Source organism: Saccopteryx leptura, chromosome 1 (genome assembly GCF_036850995.1).
Source record: "Saccopteryx leptura isolate mSacLep1 chromosome 1, mSacLep1_pri_phased_curated, whole genome shotgun sequence".
NCBI classification, from domain to species: Eukaryota; Metazoa; Chordata; class Mammalia; order Chiroptera; family Emballonuridae; genus Saccopteryx; species Saccopteryx leptura.
Window position 1 is genome coordinate 296,152,082 of NC_089503.1, and position 24,673 is coordinate 296,176,754.

General features: G+C 40.6%; 1 protein-coding gene across 6 annotated transcripts in view; it reads right to left on the reverse strand.

Moving 5' to 3' along the window:
• Positions 1–23,482, reverse strand: part of CHPT1 (choline phosphotransferase 1) — a 37,706-nt gene extending 14,224 nt beyond the window's left edge. For 3 of the 6 annotated variants that reach the window (XR_010747843.1, XR_010747844.1, XM_066356583.1), the window contains exons 1-3: positions 23,030–23,478; positions 9,693–9,840; positions 9,270–9,411 (exon numbers count right to left, since the gene is read on the reverse strand). Coding sequence is in view for 4 of the 6 variants with exons in the window: in XM_066356583.1 (XP_066212680.1) it covers positions 9,270–9,411; positions 9,693–9,840; positions 23,030–23,302 (563 nt within the window). In the remaining 2 variants the exon portion in view is untranslated. Of the gene's footprint in view, positions 1–9,269; positions 9,412–9,692; positions 9,841–23,029 lie in introns of all 6 variants that reach the window. The other 3 variants (XM_066356610.1, XM_066356590.1, XM_066356621.1) reach the window with 2 other exon arrangements.
• Between the last annotated feature and the right edge of the window lie 1,191 nt (positions 23,483–24,673).

Here is a 24,673-nt window from a genome sequence, read left to right on the forward strand (position 1 = left end):
ATCAAAAATGTAAAAATCTCTGTAGGCTTTTTTTGTTTGTTTTTTGGTTTTGTTTTTTTTACAGAGACTGAGAGAGTCAGAGAGAGGGATAGACAGGGACAGATAGACAGGAATGGAGAGAGATGAGAAGCATCAATTTTCAGTTTTTCATTGCAACACCTTAGTTGTTCATTGATTGCTTTCTCATATGTGCCTTGACTGTGGGCCTTCAGCAGACCGAGTAACCCCTTGCTGGAGCCAGCAACCTTGGGTCCAAAATGGTGAGCTTTGCTCAAACCAGATGAGCCCACACCCAAGCTGGCGACCTTGGGGTCTTGAACCTGGGTCCTCCACATCCCAGTCCGACACTCTATCCATTGCGCCACCGCCTGGTCAGGCGGCTTGTTTATTTATTTTTTTTTTAAAGATTTTATTTATTCATTATAGAGAGGGGGGAGAGAGAGAGATAGAAGGGGGGAGGAGCAGGAAGCATCAACTCCCATATGTGCCTTGACCAGGCAAGCCCAGGGTTTTGAACCGGCAACCTCAGCGTTTCCAGGTTGACGCTTTATCCACTGCGCCACCACAGGTCAGGCCGGCTTGTTTATTTTTACCTTAAGTTCCATCACGGAATTATAAGCTGACTACACTAAGTAAAAAAACATCTAGGACAACATGTGCTCACATGCAGGTAAACATTAGTATATGCATAGGAGGAAAAATTTGTATAGCACATGTAAAATTGCTGATAGCAGTTACCACTGAAATGGTAGAAGGCTTTTTACTTTCTATTATGTATTTCTGTAAAGTTGGAGTTTTTTTTTATAACAATCATGTGTTACGCATACAAAATATAAAAACCAAATAATTTAAGAGTTAAATTCTTAAACACTCTCAAGTTGAATCAACTTAAGTAAGGAAAATTCCAACAGTTTTTGCTTACTAAGTTACTAATAGTCCCTTATAGTTTTTATATATATATATTTATATATATATATATAAAATATATTATATATATATATATTTATTTATTTTTAGTATTTTTCTGAAGCTGGAAACAGGGAGAGACAGTCAGACAGACTCCCGCATGCGCCCGACCGGGATCTACCCGGCACGCCCACCAGGGGCCACGCTCTGCCCACCAGGGGGCGATGCTCTGCCCCACCGGGGCGTCGCTCCGCAGCGACCAGAGCCACTCTAGTGCCTGGGGCAGAGGCCAAGGTGCCATCCCCAGAGCCCGGGCCATCTTTGCTCCAATGGAGCCCTGGCTGCGGGAGGGGAAGAGAGAGACAGAGAGGAAGGGGGGTGGTGGAAGCAAATGGGCGCTTCTCCTATGTGCCCTGGCCGGGAATCGAACCCGGGTCCCCCGCACGCCAGGCCGACGCTCTACCGCTGAGCCAACCGGCCAGGGCCTAGTTTTTTTTTTTTTCACAGCTATTTTCCTCCTAATATATAATCATGCTTAAATTTCTTTTTAAAAAAACCCACACTAAAACAGCCAATATTAGCTATCACACCTCTGTTTTTTGCTCCATAAACATGCTAACTAAAAAATAGTCTACATTTGTAATTTATTCCTCTGTTTATATGCTGCTTAATCCACTATAGACTGATTATTGGCCCTATTCTACTAAAATTATTTAAAGTAAACAGTGATTTTCAATTTGTCAGAACTAAGGAATACATTCCAGTTATTATCTTGCATAAGTTCTTTTTCTTTGCCTTCTTTTTTTTTAAGCAAGACAGAAAAAGGGACCAATAGGGACAGACAGATAGGAAGGGAGAGAGATGAGAAGCATCAATTCTTTGTTGTGGCATCTTAGTTGTTCACTGATTTCTTTCTCATATGTGCCTTGACCAGGGGCTCCAGACACGCCAGTGATCCCTTGCTCAAGCCAGCAATCATGGGGTCACGTCTATGATCCCATGCTCAAGCCAGCAACCCTGCACTCAAGCTGGGTGAGCCCACAGGCAAGCCGGTGACCTCAGGGTTTCGAACCTGGATCCTCTGCATCTTAGGCCAATGCTCTATCCCAGAGGTCCCCAAACTACGGCCCGCAGGCCGCATGCGGCCCCCTGAGGCCATTTATCCGGTCCCTGCTGCACTTCTGGAAGGGGAACCTCTTTCACTGGTGGTCAGTGAGAAGAGCATAGTTCCCACTGAAATACTGGTCAGTTTGTTGATTTAAATTTACTTGTTCTTTATTTTAAATATTGTATTTGTTCCCTTTTTTTTTTTAAGGTTTGTGGGTTTTTTTTTAATTTTTATGTATTTATTTTATTTTTTTTACAGAGACAGAGAGTGAGTCAGAGAGAGGGATAGACAGGGACAGACAGACAGGAACGGAGAGAGATGAGAAGCATCAATCATTAGTTTTTCATTGCGCATTGCAACACCTTAGTTGTTCATTGATTGCTTTCTCATATGTGCCTTGACTGTGGGCCTTCAGCAGACCGAGTAACCCCTTGCTGGAGCCAGCAACCTTGGGTCCAAGCTGGTGGGCTTTTCCTCAAACCAGATGAGCCCACACTCAAGCTGGCGACCTCGGGGTCTTGAACCCGGGTCCTCTGCATCCCAATCCGACACTCTATCCACTGCGCCACCGCCTGGTCAGGCTGTTCCCGTTTTGTTTTTTTGCTTTAAAATAAGATATGTGCAATGTGCATAGGGATTTGTTCATAGTTTTTTTTATAGTCTGGCCCTCCAACAGTCTGAGGGACAGTGAACTGGCCCCCTGTGTAAAAAGTTTGGGAACCCCCGCTCTATCCACTGCACCACTGCCTGATCAGGCTTGCACAACTTCTTTACAATATTTAAAATGCTGATCACTCCTTCTTTTTTGAAATGCTTTGCTACGGTTTTATTTATTCCATTCTCTTTCCTGGTTCTCCTAACTTTCTGGAATCTCTTCTCAGGGTCCTTCGTAGACTGCTTCTTCCTGCACATCTTAAATGCTACTACTTCCAGAATTCCATCTTTTCTCCTTAGAGTCTCTGAACAATCCTATCTATATTTGAGACTACTATCTATATGCTAATGACCTCTAAATCCATATCTTTTTCAGCTCCAGATTTTTATATCTTTACATCACTGCTTGGATGCCCTGGAGTCTTTAGATGCTAGAGGAATACTTATTGCTCTGCAAATATAAGAAATGTAGGGATGCCTGACCAGGCAGTGGTGCAGTGAATAGAGCATTTGCCTGGGATGCTGAGGACCCAGGATCAAAACCCCAAGGTTGCCGGATAGAGCGCAGTCTCATCCGGCTTCAGCACAGGGTCTCCAGCTTGAGCACAGGATCATAGTCTTGACCCCATGGTCACTGGCTTGAAGCCCAAGGTTGCTGGCTTGAGCAAGGGGTCATTTGCTCTGCTGGAACCTCCCAGTCAAGGCACATATGAGAAAGCAATCAATGAACAACTAAGGTGCCGCAACAAAGAATTGATGTTTCTCATCTCTCTCCCTTCCTGTATGTCTCTCTAAAAAAAAAAATTATATATACATATATATAAAATATATATATACGCATTAGATGATAAAATAAAATAAAACCAGATATGGAAAAAAACATTCGCAACTGAGATTTTGGGGGACATTTAGGAGCAAAAGAGGAAATGAACATTAACCCACAAATAAAAGCAAAATATGAATAATGATATCCAGTATTAGTAAGATCAATGGCCTTCAAGCTGCATGGAGAAATAGTTAATTTAGTTGGTAAAGAAAAACATAATATAATGTATGGTACTTTGTAGAGAAAAATGGGGAAAGGTACTAACATTTATTGAGCATCTATTATGTGTCTTATGAGCTGTAAAGTATTCCTGTTTCTTAGAGAAGGAAACTGAAATAATTTTTCCATGACTGTATTAAAACAGCTTGATATTGCTATAGAAAAATGAATTCAGAACCAACACTCTTCCTATTATACTTATGACATATTATCAGATTATTGCAGTTTTTCTAGTAACAATGGTAGGATTACATTAAGTTTTTCATAATTTTCCAATGGTAAAGACTAGTGACCAGAACAACTAGGAAAGCTAAAAGGGGTTATAGAACAAACTTTCTCTCTCTGATACACAGATATGATGATTAAGCTAGAACCCTAGGTTTTACATTTGCATCATTCATACCACAGATTTTAAATTAAACTCAAAGCTTTGGATATGATAAAAAGGGTAAAATCACTCACCAAAATTAAAATATTTGAACTATGAAGAGACAATTGAAGCTTGAAATGTATATTAGACAAACAAAGAATATTCTGTATAATAACTGACAAACATAGAGAACTCATTAATGGGTCCAAATTTTTAAAAATGGATCCAAAAAAGATAGACATTGAGGATACGGTGCAGCTATGTCCTTAACCCCAAAATTGTTACCATGGAGGACAATCTACAGTAGTACTATTCAAATAGTGGTTTAGGATTTGTTACCAGTCTGCAATGCAGTAAGTATAGAAATTGATAGTAAGCATTTAGAAACTTCTATGCTAATTTGACAGAGGAATTTTGTAACTGTAGAATCAAATTAAATACTGGGGACTGTATTTTGTAGTTTTTGGTTCTTATTTTTATAATAGTATGTTTTTAGTCCATAATAAATGAGGGAGGGGAGCAGGGAGGAAAAACTGTTCATTTACCACGTTTGTTTGTTTTTTTGAGAAATGGACTTAACATGGAAATTTTAATGCTTTTTAAAGAAAATTAACACACAAATCTAAATACCCACATGTAAGTAACAAAATATGATATAATACAAGTTAAGACTGGATTTGATTTAGCTTTTAAAATTAAGCTTTAAGCATTGTTTGCTATATTGAGTTTCAGAAGATTCTTGCTATACTAGAGCAAACTATAAATAAGATATGCCTTATCTCACATGGCAGGCATTAAAGAAACAGATTTTAATTATAATTCTATAAATTATTCTAAATGTGCTAAGGAAAATGTAATGTGTCACTAATGAACTAAAATAAAACCCTTAACAGTTGAAAATTATAGTTAAAAATAGTTATTAATATTTTGTGGTTTAGCCTGACCAGGTGGTAGCGCAGTGAATAGAGCATCAGACTGGGATGTGGAGGACCCAGGTTTGAAACCCCAAGGTCACCGGCTTGAAAGCAGGCTCATCTGGTTTGAGCAAGGCTCACCAGCTTGAGTCCAAGGTCGCTGGCTTGAGCAAGGGGTCACTCGGTCTGCTGTAGTCCCCCAGTCAAGGCACATATGAGAAAGCAATCAGTGAACAACTAAGGAACCGCAACAAAGAATTGATGCTTCTCATTTCTCTCCCTTCCTGTCTGTCTGTCTCTATCTGTCCCTTTCTCTGTCTCTCTCTGTCTCTGTCACAAAATAATAATAATAATAATAATAATAATAATAATATTTTGTAGTTTAAATTATCTAATTCAAGGTAACATTCATACTTTTACTGAAATCTATGTATTTAAAACATATAACAAAATATCCACAAGTAAAACAATGGTTTCTGTTATATAGAATAGTATTTTTATATGCATAAGGAAAACAGAATAGTACTTAAATAGCTACTCTCTTCCTTTCCCGCTTAACTTTTCTACACAGAATTAAGAGAGGCAATTTGTCATGGACCCTGAACATTCCTGCAAGTTCTTTTTATTTATTTATTTTATTTTATTTTATTCATTTTTAGAAAGGAGAGAGAGAGAAAAGGGGGGAGGAGCAGGAAGCATCAACTCCCATATGTGCCTTGACCAGGCAAGCCCAGGGTTTCGAACCGGTGACCTCAGCATTTCCAGGTCGACGCTTTATCCACTGCACCACCACAGGTCAGGCCAGCAAGTTCTTGCTATAATACCTCAAGCACTCCTTACCTGGCCAATTCTCAGGGTTTATATACAGTGAGTAACTTTGAAGGCTGAGGTTACTTCTCTCCCAAAGAGCAACTTGCTTCCTCTTACTATAAAACAGATCCCCCTGTGTTCCTCTCCCATAATGCAACCTACTGCATGTGCAGGCATTCATCTAGTCCCACCAGCACGGCCCTCATGGGACTCGGGGCTGGGAGCATGGGAACCTAGCACCAGCACAGACCTCTGGCTACTGCTTTTGCCCTGAATAATAAAGTGATCCTCTGTTTCCAATCCAGTAGTTTTGTGTCTTCCGCTAGCATCCCCGAACATTGACAGGCTTGCTTGGTAGCTTAAGTAATGTAAAATCCCAGGCTCTACACTTCTTGACACATAGCACTTTACCACTATGTAATGTATTACATGCAGTGTTCATTTGTTTAGCTTGCTTTATTGTCTGTCTCTCATATGAGAATGTAAACTCCAAGGGGCAGGGCCAGGGATTTTTTTTGTCTGTCTGTTTTATTTATTTATTTACTTTATTAACTTAGAACCTAGAACAGAGTCCAGCATATACTGGATGCTCAATAAATATTTGTATACATATTGCAAAAATATTTATTCAAATTCATTGTATAAATATTATATTAGTATTCAATAAAATCACTCAATAAATTATGCTAACCTTTCATTCTCAAATTTAACTAAATTCCTGTATGCTTATTTCCTTATGAAATCAATTCCTTATCAAGAATGTACTGATTATTACATAACATGTCTGACTTTCTTTTAGTAAGAGTTACTTTAATGTCACTCATAAAAAAAGTAAACATATAAAAGAAATTGATTTAAAATAAAAGAGCATGGCATGATAATGCTAAGTTTAATACTAAGTACTTCTGTCCTCCAGATTCTGCACAAAGTCCTTTATACACATTATTTAATCTTTATAATAACTCTTTTACACAACTATGGTTCTTTCCATTTCACAGATAAAGAAACTGAACAAAATAAGTTTAAATAACATTTCCAGTCAAACAAGTGGTATTTTGGAGCCAGAATTTGATTCTACCCAATCTGATTCTAGAGCCTGTTCTTTTAAATTAGTATACTAAAGCAGAACCAGTACCAACTAGTAAATCATTTAAAGGGCTTTGAAAATTTGAAAAAATTAAATAGCAAAATGTAATAATATTAGTAAAACTTTGTTTTTTAGCTCCAGTAAACAAACTTACTTGGCATACTTTTTCTTCAGTTTTTCAGAAAGAAAGAAATTTTATATAAAACAGGCTAATATCAAGAATATATCCATAAAACAAATTTCCTCAATATATTTTGAGATGATTTCGCCTGGTTTCATATATCTTTACTCCAATAATATAAACACTAACCTTACTGACTGATTTTCAGGAAATTCATCCCAGTCAACAACTAATACTGGCCTAGTTTGTAAGCATTTTGAGAGACTTGGTTGATGTCCTACATAGAGATTCTTCTTGGAGTGTTAAGCTGGACCATCAATTTACCACACTCAGTGCTCCATGATAGGGTTTACTTTGGCAAACTGAAAAAATATATACTGCTTAGGATCTCTGCCAAACAGAGTTAGTATTTTAAATGCCTGACCCCTGGGAGTACTGCAGAAGCCCTCCACTCCCCTACATACTTAGTATTCAACCACAGCATCCATTTCCCTAATATTCTGAGTACTTTCTTTCTTCATGCTGTCTAGAACGCTTTTTTCCCAATCAGCTGATATAGGCCATTCACAAGTGACTCAGATTATCTCCAGTTCTTGGCACACATTAGCTAGTCAATAGCAAATGAGTGTAAAATTCCTAGGCTAGGAATGTGAACTAATTCATTTCAGAAAGATTTTTAATGAAGTTTAGAGGCCAAAAAAGGTCAAACTGTTAGTCACTGAGTAATAACAACAACAATAATAATTAACCAGAATATTGCATTATTACGCTAGTTTACAAGAACAAGTTCAGCATATTACTAAACTGCATAAGACACTGCACCTACTTTCCTATTTTAGCATATCATAATCTACAAACAGCTACAGATTCTTTTTTTGTTTTGTTTTTAAATTATTGAGAGGAGAGGAGGCAGAGAGACAGACTCCCACATGTGCCCAGATGGGGATCCACCCGGCAAGCCACCTAAGGGCAATTACCACCATCAGAGCCATTGCTCCGTGGTGCAGCAACCCTTATAGGGTTACTGTGAGGAATACATGAGATGCTGCATATAAAGCGCTTAGTACAGTGCCTGAAATATGCCAGGGCTTCATATGTGGTAGCTGCAATTATTCCATAACTTAGAATCAATGTGAATAACCACCCCAAGATCCATAGTTTTGAGCTTCTTTCATTTATCATTATCAGGAATTTTTGTTTCAGAGTTACTATTTCTCTTATGCAGCAACAAAGTGGGGCTAAAAAGAATTGTTACACATGAGAAGCCAAAGCTGAGAAAGAGCCAGTGGCAGATGGTTTTTAAAGGATCCAGCAGAGACAGGGCCAAAGGAAAAAGAATAGAGAACAGAGTTCCTACTTTGTGCACTATGACCTGGTGTCTCAGAAAGAGCCATCAGAGCCTGACCACACGGTGGCGCAGTGGATAGAGTATCAGATTGGGATGCGGAAGAGACCCAGGTTCGAGACCCCGAGGTTGCCAGCTTGAGCACGGGCTCATCTGGTTTGAGCAAAGCTCACCGGCTTGAGCAAGGGGTTACTCGCTCTGCTGTAGCACGATGGTCAAGGCATATATGAGAAAGCAACCAATGAACAACTAAGGTGTTGTAACGAAAAACTAATGATTGATGCTTCTCATCTCTCTCCATTCCTGTCTGTCTGTCCCTATCTAGCCCTCTCTCTGACTCTCTCTCTCTGTCTCTGTAAAAAAAAAAAAAAAAAGGCATCAGAGGCATATCTCCAACTGAGGGTTTAGCTCTATCATTTACAAGATCCTTTTACATTATCTCACCAATCGTCTACCACAGCTGAGAGTCTCACAATTATCTGTTGCGGGTGACTGTTGTAAGTGGGTCCCCCTTTTAGGGCACATGAAGGTTCAATCAGAAGGACCTTAAGATTCTAGATCTCATTATTTTATTATATAAGTCAAATGCTGTCTACTTAAGTACTGTATATCCTTTTTCTATATTATTCATGTCCCTTCTTTTATCTTTCTCCCTTCTAATATAAGTTTGGGCTAGTAAGTTGGAGAAGGGGGAAAAAAATAAAGTTATTATCACCTAAATAACTATTTATAACATGCAGAACACCTAAAAGACTCAAGGCAAAATATTTATAGATACTCCAATAAATTAAAAGATAATTTAAATTCCTGATTGAAGCTTTGTTCCCCTCACTATAAATTAACGAACTACAACAGAATGTGAAAATAAATTCAATTATACTTTTTAATGTACATGAAATACATACTTACTTTCCAAACCTCAACACACCCGAAACATAAGTCTGCCAATGAGCACAATAAAATAAGAACATTCCAATAAAAGAGCAGAAAAACAAGCAGTCAGGATGCGTTCCTAAGCGAACAGCAATTGAAGCTCCAACTGCCATAAACACTGAAAGAAACAAGGTTTAAGAACCATTAAGAATTAGAAATAATTAATGAAAAAAAAACTGCCACGAACTATTCAGTAATACAGAGTTTTAAGGTACATCATCTTGGCATTAAAGTAAGGTAAACAAAATAAATTCTCAAAGATACCTTTAAAATACACTGTGTAAATTGCTCTCTTATGTACCCCCATCCAAAAAAAATTGGCTATTCAAACAGCTCAGTTCATTTAGTGTGTAAGCCATTACTTAAAAGACAAAAAATACACAACTATAGTTAATCTACCTGTGGAAAGAGAGTCACAACCATGGTCAAAAAGTTCTCCTAAAGGAGAACAAGAATTTGTTCTTCTGGCTTGTTTCCCATCAATAGCATCCAGTGACTGGTAGATAAAAAGTCCAAGCGCACATAATAGGTATGTCCAGTATGGTGCCTAAAACAAATGTAAATAATTAAAATATTATTATTATAAATAAGAAGTGACAATAAGCTAGACTTCTGTTTGAAAATAGTTCAATCTAAGCCAACTAACACATTTTCTTGTGTTCACACTTTATATCATTTCAGTGTATTATAAAGAGGATTCATAATATTTCTTCTGCAGATGAAAATTAAACTGTGAAATCAAACGAATTGCTTTAAGTCAGCTGGGTAGAGGGTCTCAAAAGTCCATTTTGTGAGAAGCACAAAGTTAAATGACCGAGGAAGGATGAGGACCTGATTTTGATTCTTAGTTTACAGGTCTTTTAATTTAAAACTATTCATATGTGGCACTAGAGTTGAAATTATTCAGTAAGTCTTTGCTCTAAAACACAAAGACAAATTACAGACTTCTGCTTCTATTCACGATGGAGTATCAGGGGTCTGGATTTACTCTCCCACCTTATAAAACTAGAAAAGCAATAAAATAAATGAAACAACAGTTTGCAGACATTGCAGGCAATACAGGTTCTGTGATCCATACATAAGGGAAACACACAAGGTGAGCCTTCCCACTGCTCCTGTTAATTGCCGTTGGTTAGTTTCTAGGCCTTTATACAGTAATGGGGAACCTACAAGGCAGCTAGAATTTGTGGAGTGGAGCATGGGAGAAGAGGAAGGTGCTCAGAAACAGGGTTCTCAGTTGTAAAGATCTATCTATACCTTTGGCGGAAAACTATCCTGTGTCTGAATGAGACAAAACTACTAACCACGGCCAGGTAGAGAACCAATGGAAAACACATGGCCACAATTCTTAAAGACCACACAAAGTTGGGAATCATTCATGATCCCACAGTAGAAAGACCTCGTGACACCTAGACACTGGGTAGAATTCTCAGAAGTGCATTGCCTTAGCAGTGGGGATAAATTAGCACTAGACTAAAAGCTTCTCTGAATAGTCCTAACAAACTTAAAATCCACCCCCAAAGGGATCTGATTGCTTCCAAGTAAGTTACCTGTGGCCAACACAAAGTACAACATCTTAAAGGAATAATAAATAATAATTAAAAAATCTAAAAAAAGTACTTAGAAAAGTAAAATTCACAATGTTTGGTATCCAATAAAAAATTACTAGTCATTTATAGAAGCAGGAGAATATGATGTACAACTAGGAATAACATCAATCAATACAATCAGACCCAGGAATGACAGATAATGGAATTGGCAGATGAGGACATTAAAAGTTATTATAAAAATGCTTCATATTTTCAAGAAGGTAGAAGAAAACACTAAAGACTCAAGAGAAATTTTTAGAAATAAAAAATACAATATTTGAAATGTAAAATAAATTGGACAAGATTAACAGCATTTTAGAGATCGGTGAATTTGGATGGAAACTATCCGAAATGATACACAGAAAGAAAAAGACTATGACTAACTGAATTGAGCATCTGTAACCCGTGAGACAACAATCTAACATACATGTAATTGCAGTCTTGGAAGGCAAGCAGAGAGAGGGTTGAATGTGAAAAATATAAGAAGAAATAATGGCTGAAAAATTTGATGAAATCTATAAACTCACATATCCAAGAAGCTCAACAAACCCCCTAGCAGAAGGGGGTTTGTTGTTGAAACCCCACCAAGGCACATCACAAATTATTATAAACTAATCATAAAGAGAAAAATCATAAAAGAAGCCATAGGGGAAAAAAATTACATATAGAAGCACAAATAATAATGACAGAGGAACAAGTCAGTAAACTTGCAGACAGATCAATAGAAAGGATCCAATATGAACGAGAGAGAAAAGAAAATTTAAAAATGATCACTTTTTTCTTTTAGTACTTTATAAATGTAGTATTCACCTGTATGATGATAGCAATAATCAACCCAGAATTCTGTCTTAGAGAGGAAGTATATAGCAAGATTGTCAAGAACTAGGGTTTTAAAGTTTAGATCTGTGTTTGGGTCCTTGTTTTTATTATTTAATAGCTGAATGACCTTGCACAAGTTATTTAAACTCCCTAAACTGTGGTTACCTCATCTGTAAGATATGAATAATAATTATAGATGTATCTGATGAAAAAAATTTTAGATAGCTCTTTATAAAGAACCTGGCACATAGTAAGTGCTCACTAAGGTTAGCTATTGACATTAAATTATGTTTTGCATATATTTAGTGGCAAATGTAATTTTGAAAATATCATCCTGTGTATGGTTTATGTAGTAATTCTATAAATATCCAATCAAGCCTGACCAGGCAGTAGTGCAGTGGATAGAGCGTCGGACTGGGATGTGGAGGACCCAGGTTCGAGAACCTGAGGTCACCAGCTTGAGCGCGGGCTCATCTGGCTTGAGCAAAAAGCTCACCAGCTTGGACCCAAGGTCGCTGGCTCAAGCAAGGGGTTACTTGGTTGCTGTAGCCCCACGGTCAAGGCACATATGAGAAAGCAATCAATGAACAACTAAAATGTCACAACGAAAAACTAATGATTGATGCTTCTCATCTCTCTGTTCCTGTCTGACTGTCTCTGTCTATCCCTCTCTCTGACTCTCTCTGTCTCTGTAAAAAAGAACAAAAACCAACCAAACAAACAAAAAAAAGTTCCATTACTGGTTAATATTAGATGCCCAACACTAATGATTATTCTATGAATTGCTTTAAAGAACTTACTAAGTCTCTTCTATTTAAAAGGAAAGCAGCATAAACTAGAACTAATTTAAGAACAGAAGCAACCTGAAGTATAAACATGAACATTAAAATGTCATATTCAATTCTGATTATCATGTTTTTAAAAGATTCATTTAGAAATTATAAAACAAATTAGGGCCAAAAGAATTGAGAAACTGTGACATTACAAACATGAAAAATACCCCAAACCACCAAGAATCTTTTAAAAGAATCTCAATAAACCTGTTAACTCTTTCAAATCAGCTACTGCTTACTCATTTTTCCATGAAAAATTATATTGCTTTAATTTTGATAACCAAAGGAGAGCAGAATTGTATCTCAGATATGAATACATTGGAAACTGAAGTTACTAAAATTTCAGGAATGACATAAGTAATTTTTCTTGTCTCTTTTCCATCAAATACTTTCCTCCTAAATGACAGACTTCAGTAAATAAATCAGCTACGGGAAAGCTATCTCATTTATCCCTTGTATGCACTGTACCTTCTTTTATTGAAAATGTGGGGCTTCTTGGGAAGCCCTCCCAAAGGCCCAGATTAGAAGCTTAATTCTGACCTCTGATCTAGGAGACTGGATGCAGACAAGTCTAAAGGAGTTCCTGGAAATCCATACTGAAATAAATTTGGTGACTTCTAGACAGTATAGTTGGGGGTGAACTCTACTCCTTATTTGGAAAAAGGAAATGAAGACTGGTTCACTAGTTCAAATCCACTTCACTAGGCTAGCAGAGCAATTAAATGTAGTTTCAATAGGTAAAGAGACAGGGGTAATTTAAACAGGGAGAGGAGAAGAGGTCTAGACAGAAACCCAGGTAGAGGCCTGAAAGTACAAGGCTTACTCAACTCAGGGACAGAGACCTATAGGGTAATTAGAAGAGATTAAGACTGGAATGGTAATAACATTTCTTAAACAGTACAACAAAGGATTTTTTAAAAGTGTTTACAAAATACCAAGGCATTCCACATAGACAGAGCAGTTATTATCCTGTCCTTTTTATTAAAGATAAAAGTGAAACTTAGGGAGTGGTAATAAAGTCACACCAAAACAAACAGCTATAGATTAGCTATTATCAACAAGACGGGTAATAGCAAATGTTGGAGAGGCTGTGGAGAAAAAGGAACCCTCATACACTGTTGGTGGGAATGTAAAGTAGTACAACCATTATGGAGGAAAGTATGGTGGTTCCTCAAAAAACTGCAAATAGAACTACCTTATGACCCAGCAATCCCTCTACTGGGTATATACCCCCAAACCTCAGAATCATTGATATGTAAAGACACATGTAGCCCCATGTTCATTGCAGCACTGTTCACAGTGGCCAAGACATGGAAACAACCAAAAAGCCCTTCAATAGAAGACTTGATAAAGAAGATGTGGCACATATACACTATGGAATACTACTCAGCCATAAGAAATGATGACATCGGATCATTTACAGCAAAATGGTGGGATCTTGATAACATTATACGGAGTGAAATAAGTAAATCAGAAAAAAACAAGAACTACATGATTCCATACATTGGTGGAACATAAAAACGAGACTAAGAGACATGGACAAGAGAGTGGTGGTTACCAGGGGTGGGGGGAGGGAGGACACAGGAGGGAGGGAGGGAGAGAGTTAGGGGGATGGGGAGGGGCACAGAGAAAACTAGACAGAGGGTGACGGAGGACAATCTGACTCTGGGCGAGGGGTATGCAACATAATTTAATGACAAGATAACCTAGACATGTTTTCTTTGAATATATGTACCCTGAATTATTAATGTCATCCCATTAACATTAATAAAAATTTATTTAAAAAAAACAAAAAACAAACAAAAAAAACAACAAACAGCTAGACTGGGTCCAGGAACCCAACCCAGGGCTTCTGACCTACCCTACTCTGTGAGGCAGGCTGCACTGACTAGATCTTCTCCACTGGCTCCCCCACTGACTACCTCTTTCTCACACCTGCTGAGAAGCACTTTCCCGCTCACACAAGACAATTTCAAGTGCAGTAAGCCATAGGAAATGGCTGCAAGCCACGTGAGGCTTCCTTTCTTTGAGATCCGGAAAGGCCAAGAAACACCAGAAACCAGCAGTAGAGACAAGGAATGGATTCTTCTCTTGAGCCTCCAGAGGGAGTGCAGCTTTGCCAACACCTTAATTTTGCACAGTTGGCCTCCAAAACTGGGAGGCAATAAATTTCTGTTGTTTAAAAACAAACAAACAAAAAACTACCCAGAAAGGAACAGTAATTTCCTCCTTCCCAGTACCGAGTTCACTCCTGTTCTGGTCTTACCAAGACCTCAGGAGCCTGACCTATGATCTCTCTTTTCCCTGTTACCATCACCTCCATTCTCACCAGGAAGCTATTAAATAGTTGGCACATTTTCATCTTTTTTTCTAACCTGTTATCTGTAAAAATGGCCTCAGGCTGGAGATGCACTTGGCCAGGCTAGCAGGACCCTCTCTTGAGGGGTCTCCCTCACAGGGTGTAATTACAGAAGAGATCCCCAGGGGGCAGTAGGATGGTCACAGAGCCACCCCAATGCAATTCCAGTTTTCCTGTGGACTTTCAGAAATTTCAGATGTTAAGTATGGAAAAATCGGGCTTGGATTATAAATTATAAAGTCATGAGCAATATATCAGAGTATTTTTTTTTAATTTTTAAGATTTTATTTATTTATTTTAGAGAGAGGAGAGGGGAGAGAGAGAGAGAGAGAGAGAGAGAGAGAAAGAGGGCAGGAGCAGTAGCCATCAACTCCCATATATGCCTTGATCAGCAAGTCCAGGGCTTCAAACTGGTGACCTCAGCGTTCCAAATCAATGCTTTATCCACTGCGCCACCACAGGTTAGGCAGAGTACTTCCACAGAAGGAAAATATTCCAAAAAGTAAAACTTCTTCAGGTAATATTAGATTCCTAACAATTTTCACAGTATCTACTGTATTAGAAATCTTTCCAAATCATATAGATCTACACAATTCTTTTAAATTACCGCATGATATTTAATTATGTGGCTATGTCACAATTTAAGTAATAACGATGAATCTTACATGATTTCATGAAATATTAAGTTTACTCTAAAAAACAAGATCAATCATAACCCCTAGTCATTAAAAAAAAACAAACTATTTAAATCACTTTTCAGTTACACCATTGAAAAAGAGCTGTATAAAATTAAGTATTTGGGCAACTTTTACTTTTTTCTAGTTACTTGAATTATAGGATAGTATTATCCATTATACAATTAGAGAAATCGGAGATCTGATGAGACTACATGGCAATTGTTCTTGTTAATAATAACTCTGGATCAGAGAGAACACTCACATATACATAAATTATTCACCCTAGGAATCATCCTTCTTTTCATACATGTGTTTGAATGAGCAAGAGTCAGGAAAAGGAAGAAAAGACTTAGGAAGTGATGAATGAGCACATCTCAGCTCACTGAACAAATTTCATGCTGAGGACCCAGCTTCAAAACCCTAAGGTCACCGGCTTGAGCACGGGCTCAGGTTCACCAGCTTGAGTGCAGGGTTGCGGGATCATCAACATGATCCCAAGTTCATGGGCTTGAACCCAAAGGTTTCTGGCTTAAAGCCCAAGGTCGCTGGCTTGAGCAAAGGGTCGCTGGCTCGGCTAGAGCCCTGTCCCCCACCTCTCCTGTCAAGGCACGTAGGAAGAGCAATCAATGAATAACTAAAGTGATGCAACTATGAGTTGAGGCTTCTCATCTTTCACCCTTCATGCCCCCCCCCCCCAATACTGAATTTTCTGGAAAACATTCTTAGGTCTTCTATAAATAAAAATGCTAGACTAGATAGTCTCCATGGCCCCTATTCATATTAGAATATAATCCTTTTAAGGGTATAAAGCATGTTGTCTGTTTTTCAACTCTAGTGTACGTACCATAGGAGCTAAATAGCTAGATAATTAAAAATCACCCGATGATGTAAATATTTCCTCTTGGGTAAAGTTTACCTGGTAACCTATCAGGTAAAATGGTTTCCAAAGGGAAGAACACATGACATGGGTTTTTTGAAGCGTGGTTAGTAATGTAGACTCTGGGCTCTACCTGTACCCAGATTCCTGCTTTGCCATTACAAGCTGAGTAAATTGACTGAGTTACTTAACTTCTCTGTGCCTCAGTTTTCCTTTATGAAAAACAGGAATAACCACAATTCCTGGCTTATTATGAGGACTATATAAATTATTATATGTAAAGGCCTTAGAAAAGTACCTGGCATATGGAAGGAGCTCAGCAAATTTTAACTGTTCCTACTGATACTAACATAATTTTAGGTGCTTCATTTTAAAATTTATGTCTTTATTTTAATGTGTTTTGGAAAAATTTAATATGGCTATTAAAAGGCTTAGAATGAGTCTACGTCTTAAAAAAAAGAGTAGGTTTAAAGTTGATGAAAAAAAAAAATAAATCAAAAACAGTATAGGTAATACACAAAAGCAAAATATCTTCCCCAGTTAAAATTTAGGAAATATTGGAACTCTGCAATGTCCATTTATATGAATTTTTATACTTAGAAAAAAGGCCTCTTGGCTTTAAATAACCTTGGATGTGAGCTGACACAGGCAAAAGGTATCACATAACCAGTACCTATTGGGTCATCTGGTAACACGGGCATTTCAGTGATCCAAACATCAACTGACTACTCTCTCCATAAAAATAGAAGCTGCACTTATACCAGGTAGCAAGAAAGAAAACTGTTAAGACAGATCTTGCATACATGAAAAAATGGGATGCTGGTGTGGTATTAAAAGGAGTGATTCTAGTGATTCTTTTAAGAGAAAATTCATAGTTTCTAACACTTGCTAATCTGACACTGGTCTAACCCATATTATGTGCCTGAGGTCCACACAGTCAAGAAGTTCACCTGTGCTGCATGGGGTACTTCCTTGTTTACAGAGGGAGGCTCCCCTGTGAGGTCTGGGAGGCTGCAGAGGCCTTGGGTGTCAGGAAGAATAACACTGTTCTCACGCAATTCAGGAAGGGCCCCGGGGCGCTAACTGCTTCAACAGGGACTTCTGGCCTGGCTCTGGCTCCATTAGGGGCCAGCATTTGAGAAGAGCACACCCATTTTCAGGAAATGAGGCAGGCCGCCAAAGGGGGGTGGGGGGTGGGGAGGCAGCCTACAGAGGCAGTTTAACCAGAACTTCAGGGTTCCAGGGGCTTTCTTGACATTAAAAATCTATACTTTAAGGCCCTGGCCGGTTGGCTCAGTGGTAGAGCGTCGGCCTGGCGTGCAGAAGTCCCGGGTTCGATTCCCGGCCAGGGCACACAGGAGAAGCGCCCATCTGCCTCTCCACCCCTCCCCCTCTCCCTCCTCTCTGTCTCTCTCTTCCCCTCCCGCAGCCAAGGCTCCATTGGAGCAAAGATGGCCCAGGCACTGGGGATGGCTCCTTGGCCTCTGCCCCAGGCGCTAGAGTGGCTCTGGTCGCAACAGAGCCACGCCCCAGAGGGGCAGAGCGTCGCCCCCTGGTGGGCGTGCCGGGTGGATCCCGGTCGGGCGCATGCGGGAGTCTGTCTGTCTCTCCCCGTTTCCAGCTTCAGAAAAATACAAAAAAAAAAAAAAAAATCTATACTTTAAAAGGTAGGTTTTTTCTATTATATTTTGTATGAATAGTTCTTTTTATATATACATATACACCTCCTCTAGTACTTACTAGAGTTCTTGTTGAAAATGCCAGACTCTCAATGTGCTAAGAGGAGCAGGAAGGAAGAGGGGCATGAAGGGAACCCCCTGGGCCCAAATTTATTATCAATGTCAGTGCTGGGTGCTCTAACATCTGTTCTGTTTTTTACTTTCACAAGCCCCACTCGGTTTTTAAAGCTCTTTCTGTACCTACAATGCCATGTTTTAGCCACACTTAACCAGAATTCTAAAAGATACACAGTTTAGTCCTTGGGAACCAAATATAGGGAAACCACAGGAATCAAAGGGGCAAACCTCATGTAAAGCTCCTTCCACATCACCTGCAGGGGCTCCTTCCAGACAGGGCTGGGGCGACGGTGCAGCACCTTGGATGCGGAATTTAAGAGGGCACTGATTCTCAGGGTGGTGCCCCTGCTGCTTAAATGCTGAGATCTGACTGCCTGCTTGCCTCACCCAAGTCCCTGGCCTGCTTCTAGAACTTTCACCTCCTGAAAGTTTTGTTTTAGAAGGAGAGTCCAATCCTTTACAAGAGTCCTGCCTTAATATATGATCCATGATAAGTTACTGAGTCGGTTAAAAGAAAGAGAGAAAGGTAGGAAATAAAAAAGAAAATATACTAAATTTCAAAGCAGCCAAACCTCCTATTTAAAAAATGAGAAGGAATCTACAGATTATTGCCTTTTCTTTTTATTCCCCCAACAAATAATTCTTTATAGTGCAAACGCAACTATAATCTGAATTATTAAAACAGGGAATAAAACATTTCTTAAGCTCTTCCTGACTTTCTCAGACATACTTGCTTTTTGGTTCAACTTTCGGTCATATAAACAAAAGAAATTATTCAATGCCCTTTGACCTAGCTCTATGCTAGGTACCTGTTTGCTATAAACATACTCTTAGCAGAGAAAATGACATAGATTTATAAACACAGACTAAAAAGACAGAGCAAAAATATTTACTCAAATAATTTTTTTAAATGGAGCCACAGTTTATTCCAGTTAAAAACTGGTATATGAGAGTTTTCTGGTAGATAAACACTACTTAGGCTGGAGCTCGAAGAACTGGGTTCTAGATTCAAATCACTGAGTTTTCTCATATACAAATATAAAAATTACATTAAATAAGCCCCTAAGGTCCTTCCAACCAGAGGAGTCTGTGATTGTACTTTAGGACCAGGGCCCAAGGAATGGGGGCCAAGGACAGAGCTTCGTTCAGATAGAAGTGTTTCATCAAGGTAAGAAGGAGGCAATTCAGTTCTTGTTTTCTCTCTCCACCCCAGCTCTTGCTTACTCTTGTTAAAATTACTCAGGCCACACAACTGATAAGTATTTAATCCAAGACCCACTAACACTGGATAAGGGTGGACAACATGATCTCCCGATTGCGTTTTGTTATTGCATTCACATAGTCACTAACTCAGCAAATATTCACTAAGCCTCTGTTAAACGTAAGGCACTGTGCTGTGGAGAATGTGCCAAGTGAGCAGTTTCTGTCTGAATTTAAAATCTGGCAGGTTGTTCGGTAAAGACACACTAACCGAAATGGAGAAGCTCCACAGGAGGACTACCAAGTCCTGTGGTGGAAGCACAGGTTTCTGGTTTGGAATTCTTGTCTCTGTTTAAAGCAACAGACCCTGGAAAAAGTTAATTTCCCTTCAGTTTCCTCCTCTATAAAATGGTAATGCCCTTGAGAGGATTAAATGAGATAATAGACAAAAGCAGCTTAAAATAATGCCAGATACATAGTCAATACGTGGTAGTGGTAAACATTAGTGATTATTGTTATATTGGAGTGTAGAGGATGAAGTAGTCAATTTGACTCTGGAGAAGGAAGAAATATTTCATCAGGAGGTAGTGTCAGAACTGGGCACTGAAAGATGAAAGTGGGACAGGAGAAAAACAGAGGAAGGAAAAAAGAGAGGGACAAGGGGAAAAAAGTAAGCAGTTCAATTTGGCTGGAGTGGAAAGTTCTTTAGCAGAAATCATTGTAAAACGCAATTCAGGGCACCCCTGTAGAAGCTTAATATAAATCATTTAACTTTTTTCTATTAATTTCCCTGCATCCACAGCCATGTCCTAGAAATTAATACAGTAGTTAAAAAAACAGATTAAATATTATTATATGTATATAGTTAAAAGCAACAGAAATTTATACTCTCAGTTTTGGGGGGCTGGAAATCCAAAATCAAGGTGTTTGGCAGGTCCCCATCCTCTCTGAAGGAGGATCCTTCCTAGCTTCTTCCTAGCTTACATCAAATATTAACATATTAATAGATATGTAGTCTGCACTCCACATATGTAATCCTCTGTGGGTAGGACTATATCCTGTAGGGGTAGATAAGCCTAAACCTCTAAACCCAAAAACCTTATGTATTTTTCCTGACTCTTTATGGAAGGAATCTTTCAAGTATGAAAAAGCATGAAGAAATCTTAAGTCTAAGAACCAGAAAACAAGTTCCAAGTCAAGTTTAAGTCACTTAACCCCCTGGGTCTCAATTTCCTCTTAATAAAAATATACTGCTTACAAAAATTAGGGGATATTTTATTGCTTCATATGAAGCGTAACTCCTCTTTGATCATATGAAGCGATAAAGTATCCCCTAATTTTTGTGAGCAGTATATATAGTACTACTGTTACTTCAAGATGACTAGATTGAAGAAATACTACAATGATAGAAAGGCTATTCTAGGAAGGAAAAAACCTGCAGACCTCCTTGGGTTGCTATAAGACACAAATGCAACAACAAATGTCAAAACACTTTACATACCTGATAAATATTGCATAAGGTACAAGCTATTTTTCCTACATATCACATAGAAAAAGGCAGGGACCCCAGACAACAAGGTGGTAGGTAATATATGTAAAAAAAAAAAAAAAAAAAAAAATACTGGCTTTGGTGTCAGACTGATCTAGCTCTGAATCCTGCCTGGTCCTGTTATTTACTAGCTTTGACCTGAAAGCAAAATAGCATGTTTCTTCCATGCTGTTGCTGGAATTATCAAACAGGTAGTGTGAATCCTGTAACCACGTTTCTCCTGCGTTAGCCACTTAGAAGCATGTGCAAGATCTAATGACATGGATTTAAGAAACTCTTCTCGGTGTCTTATTATTTTAACCATCCTCTCCCTTTTTGGATCATTCTGATTTTTCTAACTTTTTTTAAGTGCTGCCTCCATTTAAATAAGGCTAAGGCTAAAAATTAAGTAATCATAATCTGATCTCCTCCTTCACCGCCACCACCCCGCCCTTACATCCCTAAATAGAATCTCTTGCACTTGTCGGTACGTCCTGCTCTTTGTAAGTGCTCAACAAATGGTTCTTAAATTAATAATAATATTGAAAAAATCACAATTCAACTGGCAAATATCAGAAATACCCAACTACTGTTAGCCAAATTTAGACCCAAGAAACACTCAATTTTATTATATATTTTCAGGACATTTTCAATAGCAGTTCTATTTTTAATTTGTTGAGCAAGTTATAACTTTTAGCATTTCGTCTTCACTGCAGCCTAGTGAAATTGGCTTGCCAGGTATGATTGTTGATCTTACACCTGGGAAAACAGACCAGCCATTCTCACCAGGGTGTGGCACAGCCACATTATAACCCAAGTATGCCTCTTCGAGTCCAGTAATTTTCATTCTAGCCAAAAACTAGACCAACTTACTTTGTTCAAACAGTATAGAAATGAGTAACAATAGGAATGTCTGCCAAGAAATCATCTGCACTGCTCACAAAAATTAGGGCATATTGCAAAATGAACATGAAGCGATAAACTATTCTCTAATTTTTCTGAGCAGTATATAATAAACATAACCATCAATTGGCAAGATCTGTTTAAAATGTAGGCTCCATTAATTATTTTTAAAAATGGATGCATACATGGAGGACATGAGGTATTTCCACTGTATTCTTGTTATCCAACCTCAGATCACAAGTAGTTCCCCACAGGACCTATACTCACATATAGATTATACAGTTGAGTTTGCAATTTGGAGAGCAAAGACAATAAAGCAATGTCACAGAATGTGTGATTTAACATTTATTCACGTGCTCTAAAAAGGTACAGACAGAGGAGACCCCCTCTGCCTCCCAAACGCTCCACACTCAGCCCAAGGGGATTTTCTGATTAAGAGTTGTCTAAAGCCCACATTATTTACTCTTATTTGGGACATAGGTCAAAGACTCACTGCTAACAAACTCTGCCGGCTTTCATGATCCCTGGGTCACGATGGTAAGGAAGGATTATCACTGTGCTAATACTTTAGTCTGTGTTTCATGAAAAGTCAATGAAGCAAAGAGGAAGTTGTTACCTCTTAAAAGAGTAACTCCTCTTTGACCAATGCTCCTGGTAATTTCAGGACAGCTACCACAACCTTGAGAAACAGATGACTAAGTTTACAAAGGACATCTCGGGCTTGTCCAACCTGACCACAAGCCCTGGTGTCAGGCAGGACGGAGATGAGGTTACCCACCCGTTGAGTCCCCAATGTGTGTACCCACTGCTCGTCGATCCCACAGCTCGGCGTCGGATGGGGTGGCAGGAAAGCAGCAGGCCCCCGGCTCGTAGTGACCTTGACAGCGCCCCCCCCCCCCACCGCCTCCACCAGGAGGAGGCTCAAGGTTGACACCAGACTGGGTAGCGGTGTGACAGCATCTAGGCGGCCGGGGGAGGCTCGGGACCGACGCGGCGCCCCTCCGCTGCCCCGAGAAGCTCAGCCACGCGGGGGTCTCTCCGCTCCTCCGGTGCCTCCAGCCGCCCGGACGGTGCCGGGCGGGGGACGCGGGGCTTCCGGGGACAGCAGTTGGGGGTCCTCCCGCCGCCTTGGCGGGGGCGGGGGTCGCGCCCTACCTCCTCGGTGGCGGTGGGGCAGTAGGAGATGAGCACGAGCGTGGTGAGCAGGCTGATGGCGAGGCCCAGCAGGGTGATGGAGTTGGGGGCGACCCACAGCGGGACCCACTGGAGCAGCCAGGTCCAGTAGAGCTGCAGCGGCGGCTCGAGCACCGAGACGCCCGCGGCGCTGTAGCGGTGCTCCTCCAGCCGCCGCAGCTGCGCCGCGCTCAGCGGCTCCGCCAGCGCCCTCAGCCAGCGCGGCGCCGGCCTGGCCCCGGCGCCCGCCGCCATGGCCGCCTGCGGCCCCGCCGCTCCGAGCGAGCGCAGCCCGCGCGGGGCGCCGCCGGGGCGGGGAGACGCGGAGGGAGGGGCTCGCGGCCCGGGCTGCGCCGCCGGGTGGGACCCGCTTCGCCGAGGTCGAGGTCAAGCCCGGCTGCCCCTGGCCCCGGGGCCGTCGCCCCCTACCGCCGGGCCGCAGGCTGGGGGCGGGGCCTCGGGGACGCGACCGAGGGGTGGGGGGAGCCCCGCCAGGTGTCAGGGAAGGTTGGATGGGTTCCCACAGGCAGTCGGGTCACCATGAGGGCCCCGCCGACAGTCATTTTTATAATTGGCTCGCCAAGGGTCCTGACTTCCCCAAGGGCCTGATGCACGTGTCTCTAAGGTCCAGTTCTTCTGGGACGGCTGGTAACGTTCCCCTGAAGAAAGTGTGCCGGCTGGACAGTTAGGAAGCTGGTTCCTTACTTGTGGTCTGTGCACGACTCCGTTCTCCCACTGTGCGTTTGCTCTGGCCACACTGCAGGACGACGCTTCCTGCAGGGCCTGGAAGGGGCATGGGGGGGAGGGGGGAGAACATGATTTTGCATGTCTTGGGTCTCCGGTATGGTGGCCTCATCTGTCTACCCGAAGAGCGGCCCTGTTTTATAAACACACAAGCACAAGTCTTCATTCCAACTCCCAGGACAGGGGCCCCTGCCATGTATTCATTCTAGAGACCCCTTCCTGGGAGTTCAGGGCGCATTCAGAGACCAAGATGTGGAAACTATAAATTAGGACTTGGAAACACTGTCTAACAGAGGAATAAATGCTGGAAACCCAAATGCCTGTTTCTTAGAGCACGGGATACTGTTGGCAGTAGCAAAAAGGGCACCAGGTGTTAGACCCGTGGTCAGACCAGACTTTGGTCACTACCTCAGTACAGTACCTGTACTTGAGTTCTGGCTAAGAAAGAATTCAGAGCCTAGACTCTGAATAGAACAGAAAGTTCATTTGGAAAGTCACAGAGGTAGAAGAAATGGGTTCAGGAAACAAGTTACAAAGGCAAAAGAACCCTTGGGGCTTAGGAGAGGGAACGGTAAAGATAACTCAGCTAGTGGGAAGAGAAAGGGGACAGGAAAGCTGCCAGCATGCTCCTAAGAGGCAGAGTAGCTGGGTCCTCCATCCTAAGGGCTTTTAAGGGTGGGGATTTGGGCTTGGAGTGGGGTGGGGGTCCCAGGGGAGGATCTCAATAAAACACTCATCAGCTCTCCAGGTGTGTCCTCTCAGGGTTCATGATCTCCACTGATTGGTCAGTGCCAGGGCAGAGGGACATTAGTCAATGCATCTGGTCCTGATGTTAGCCATGGCATGGCTTGTTTGGTTTTGCTGCTTTTCTGGGCCTGGAGC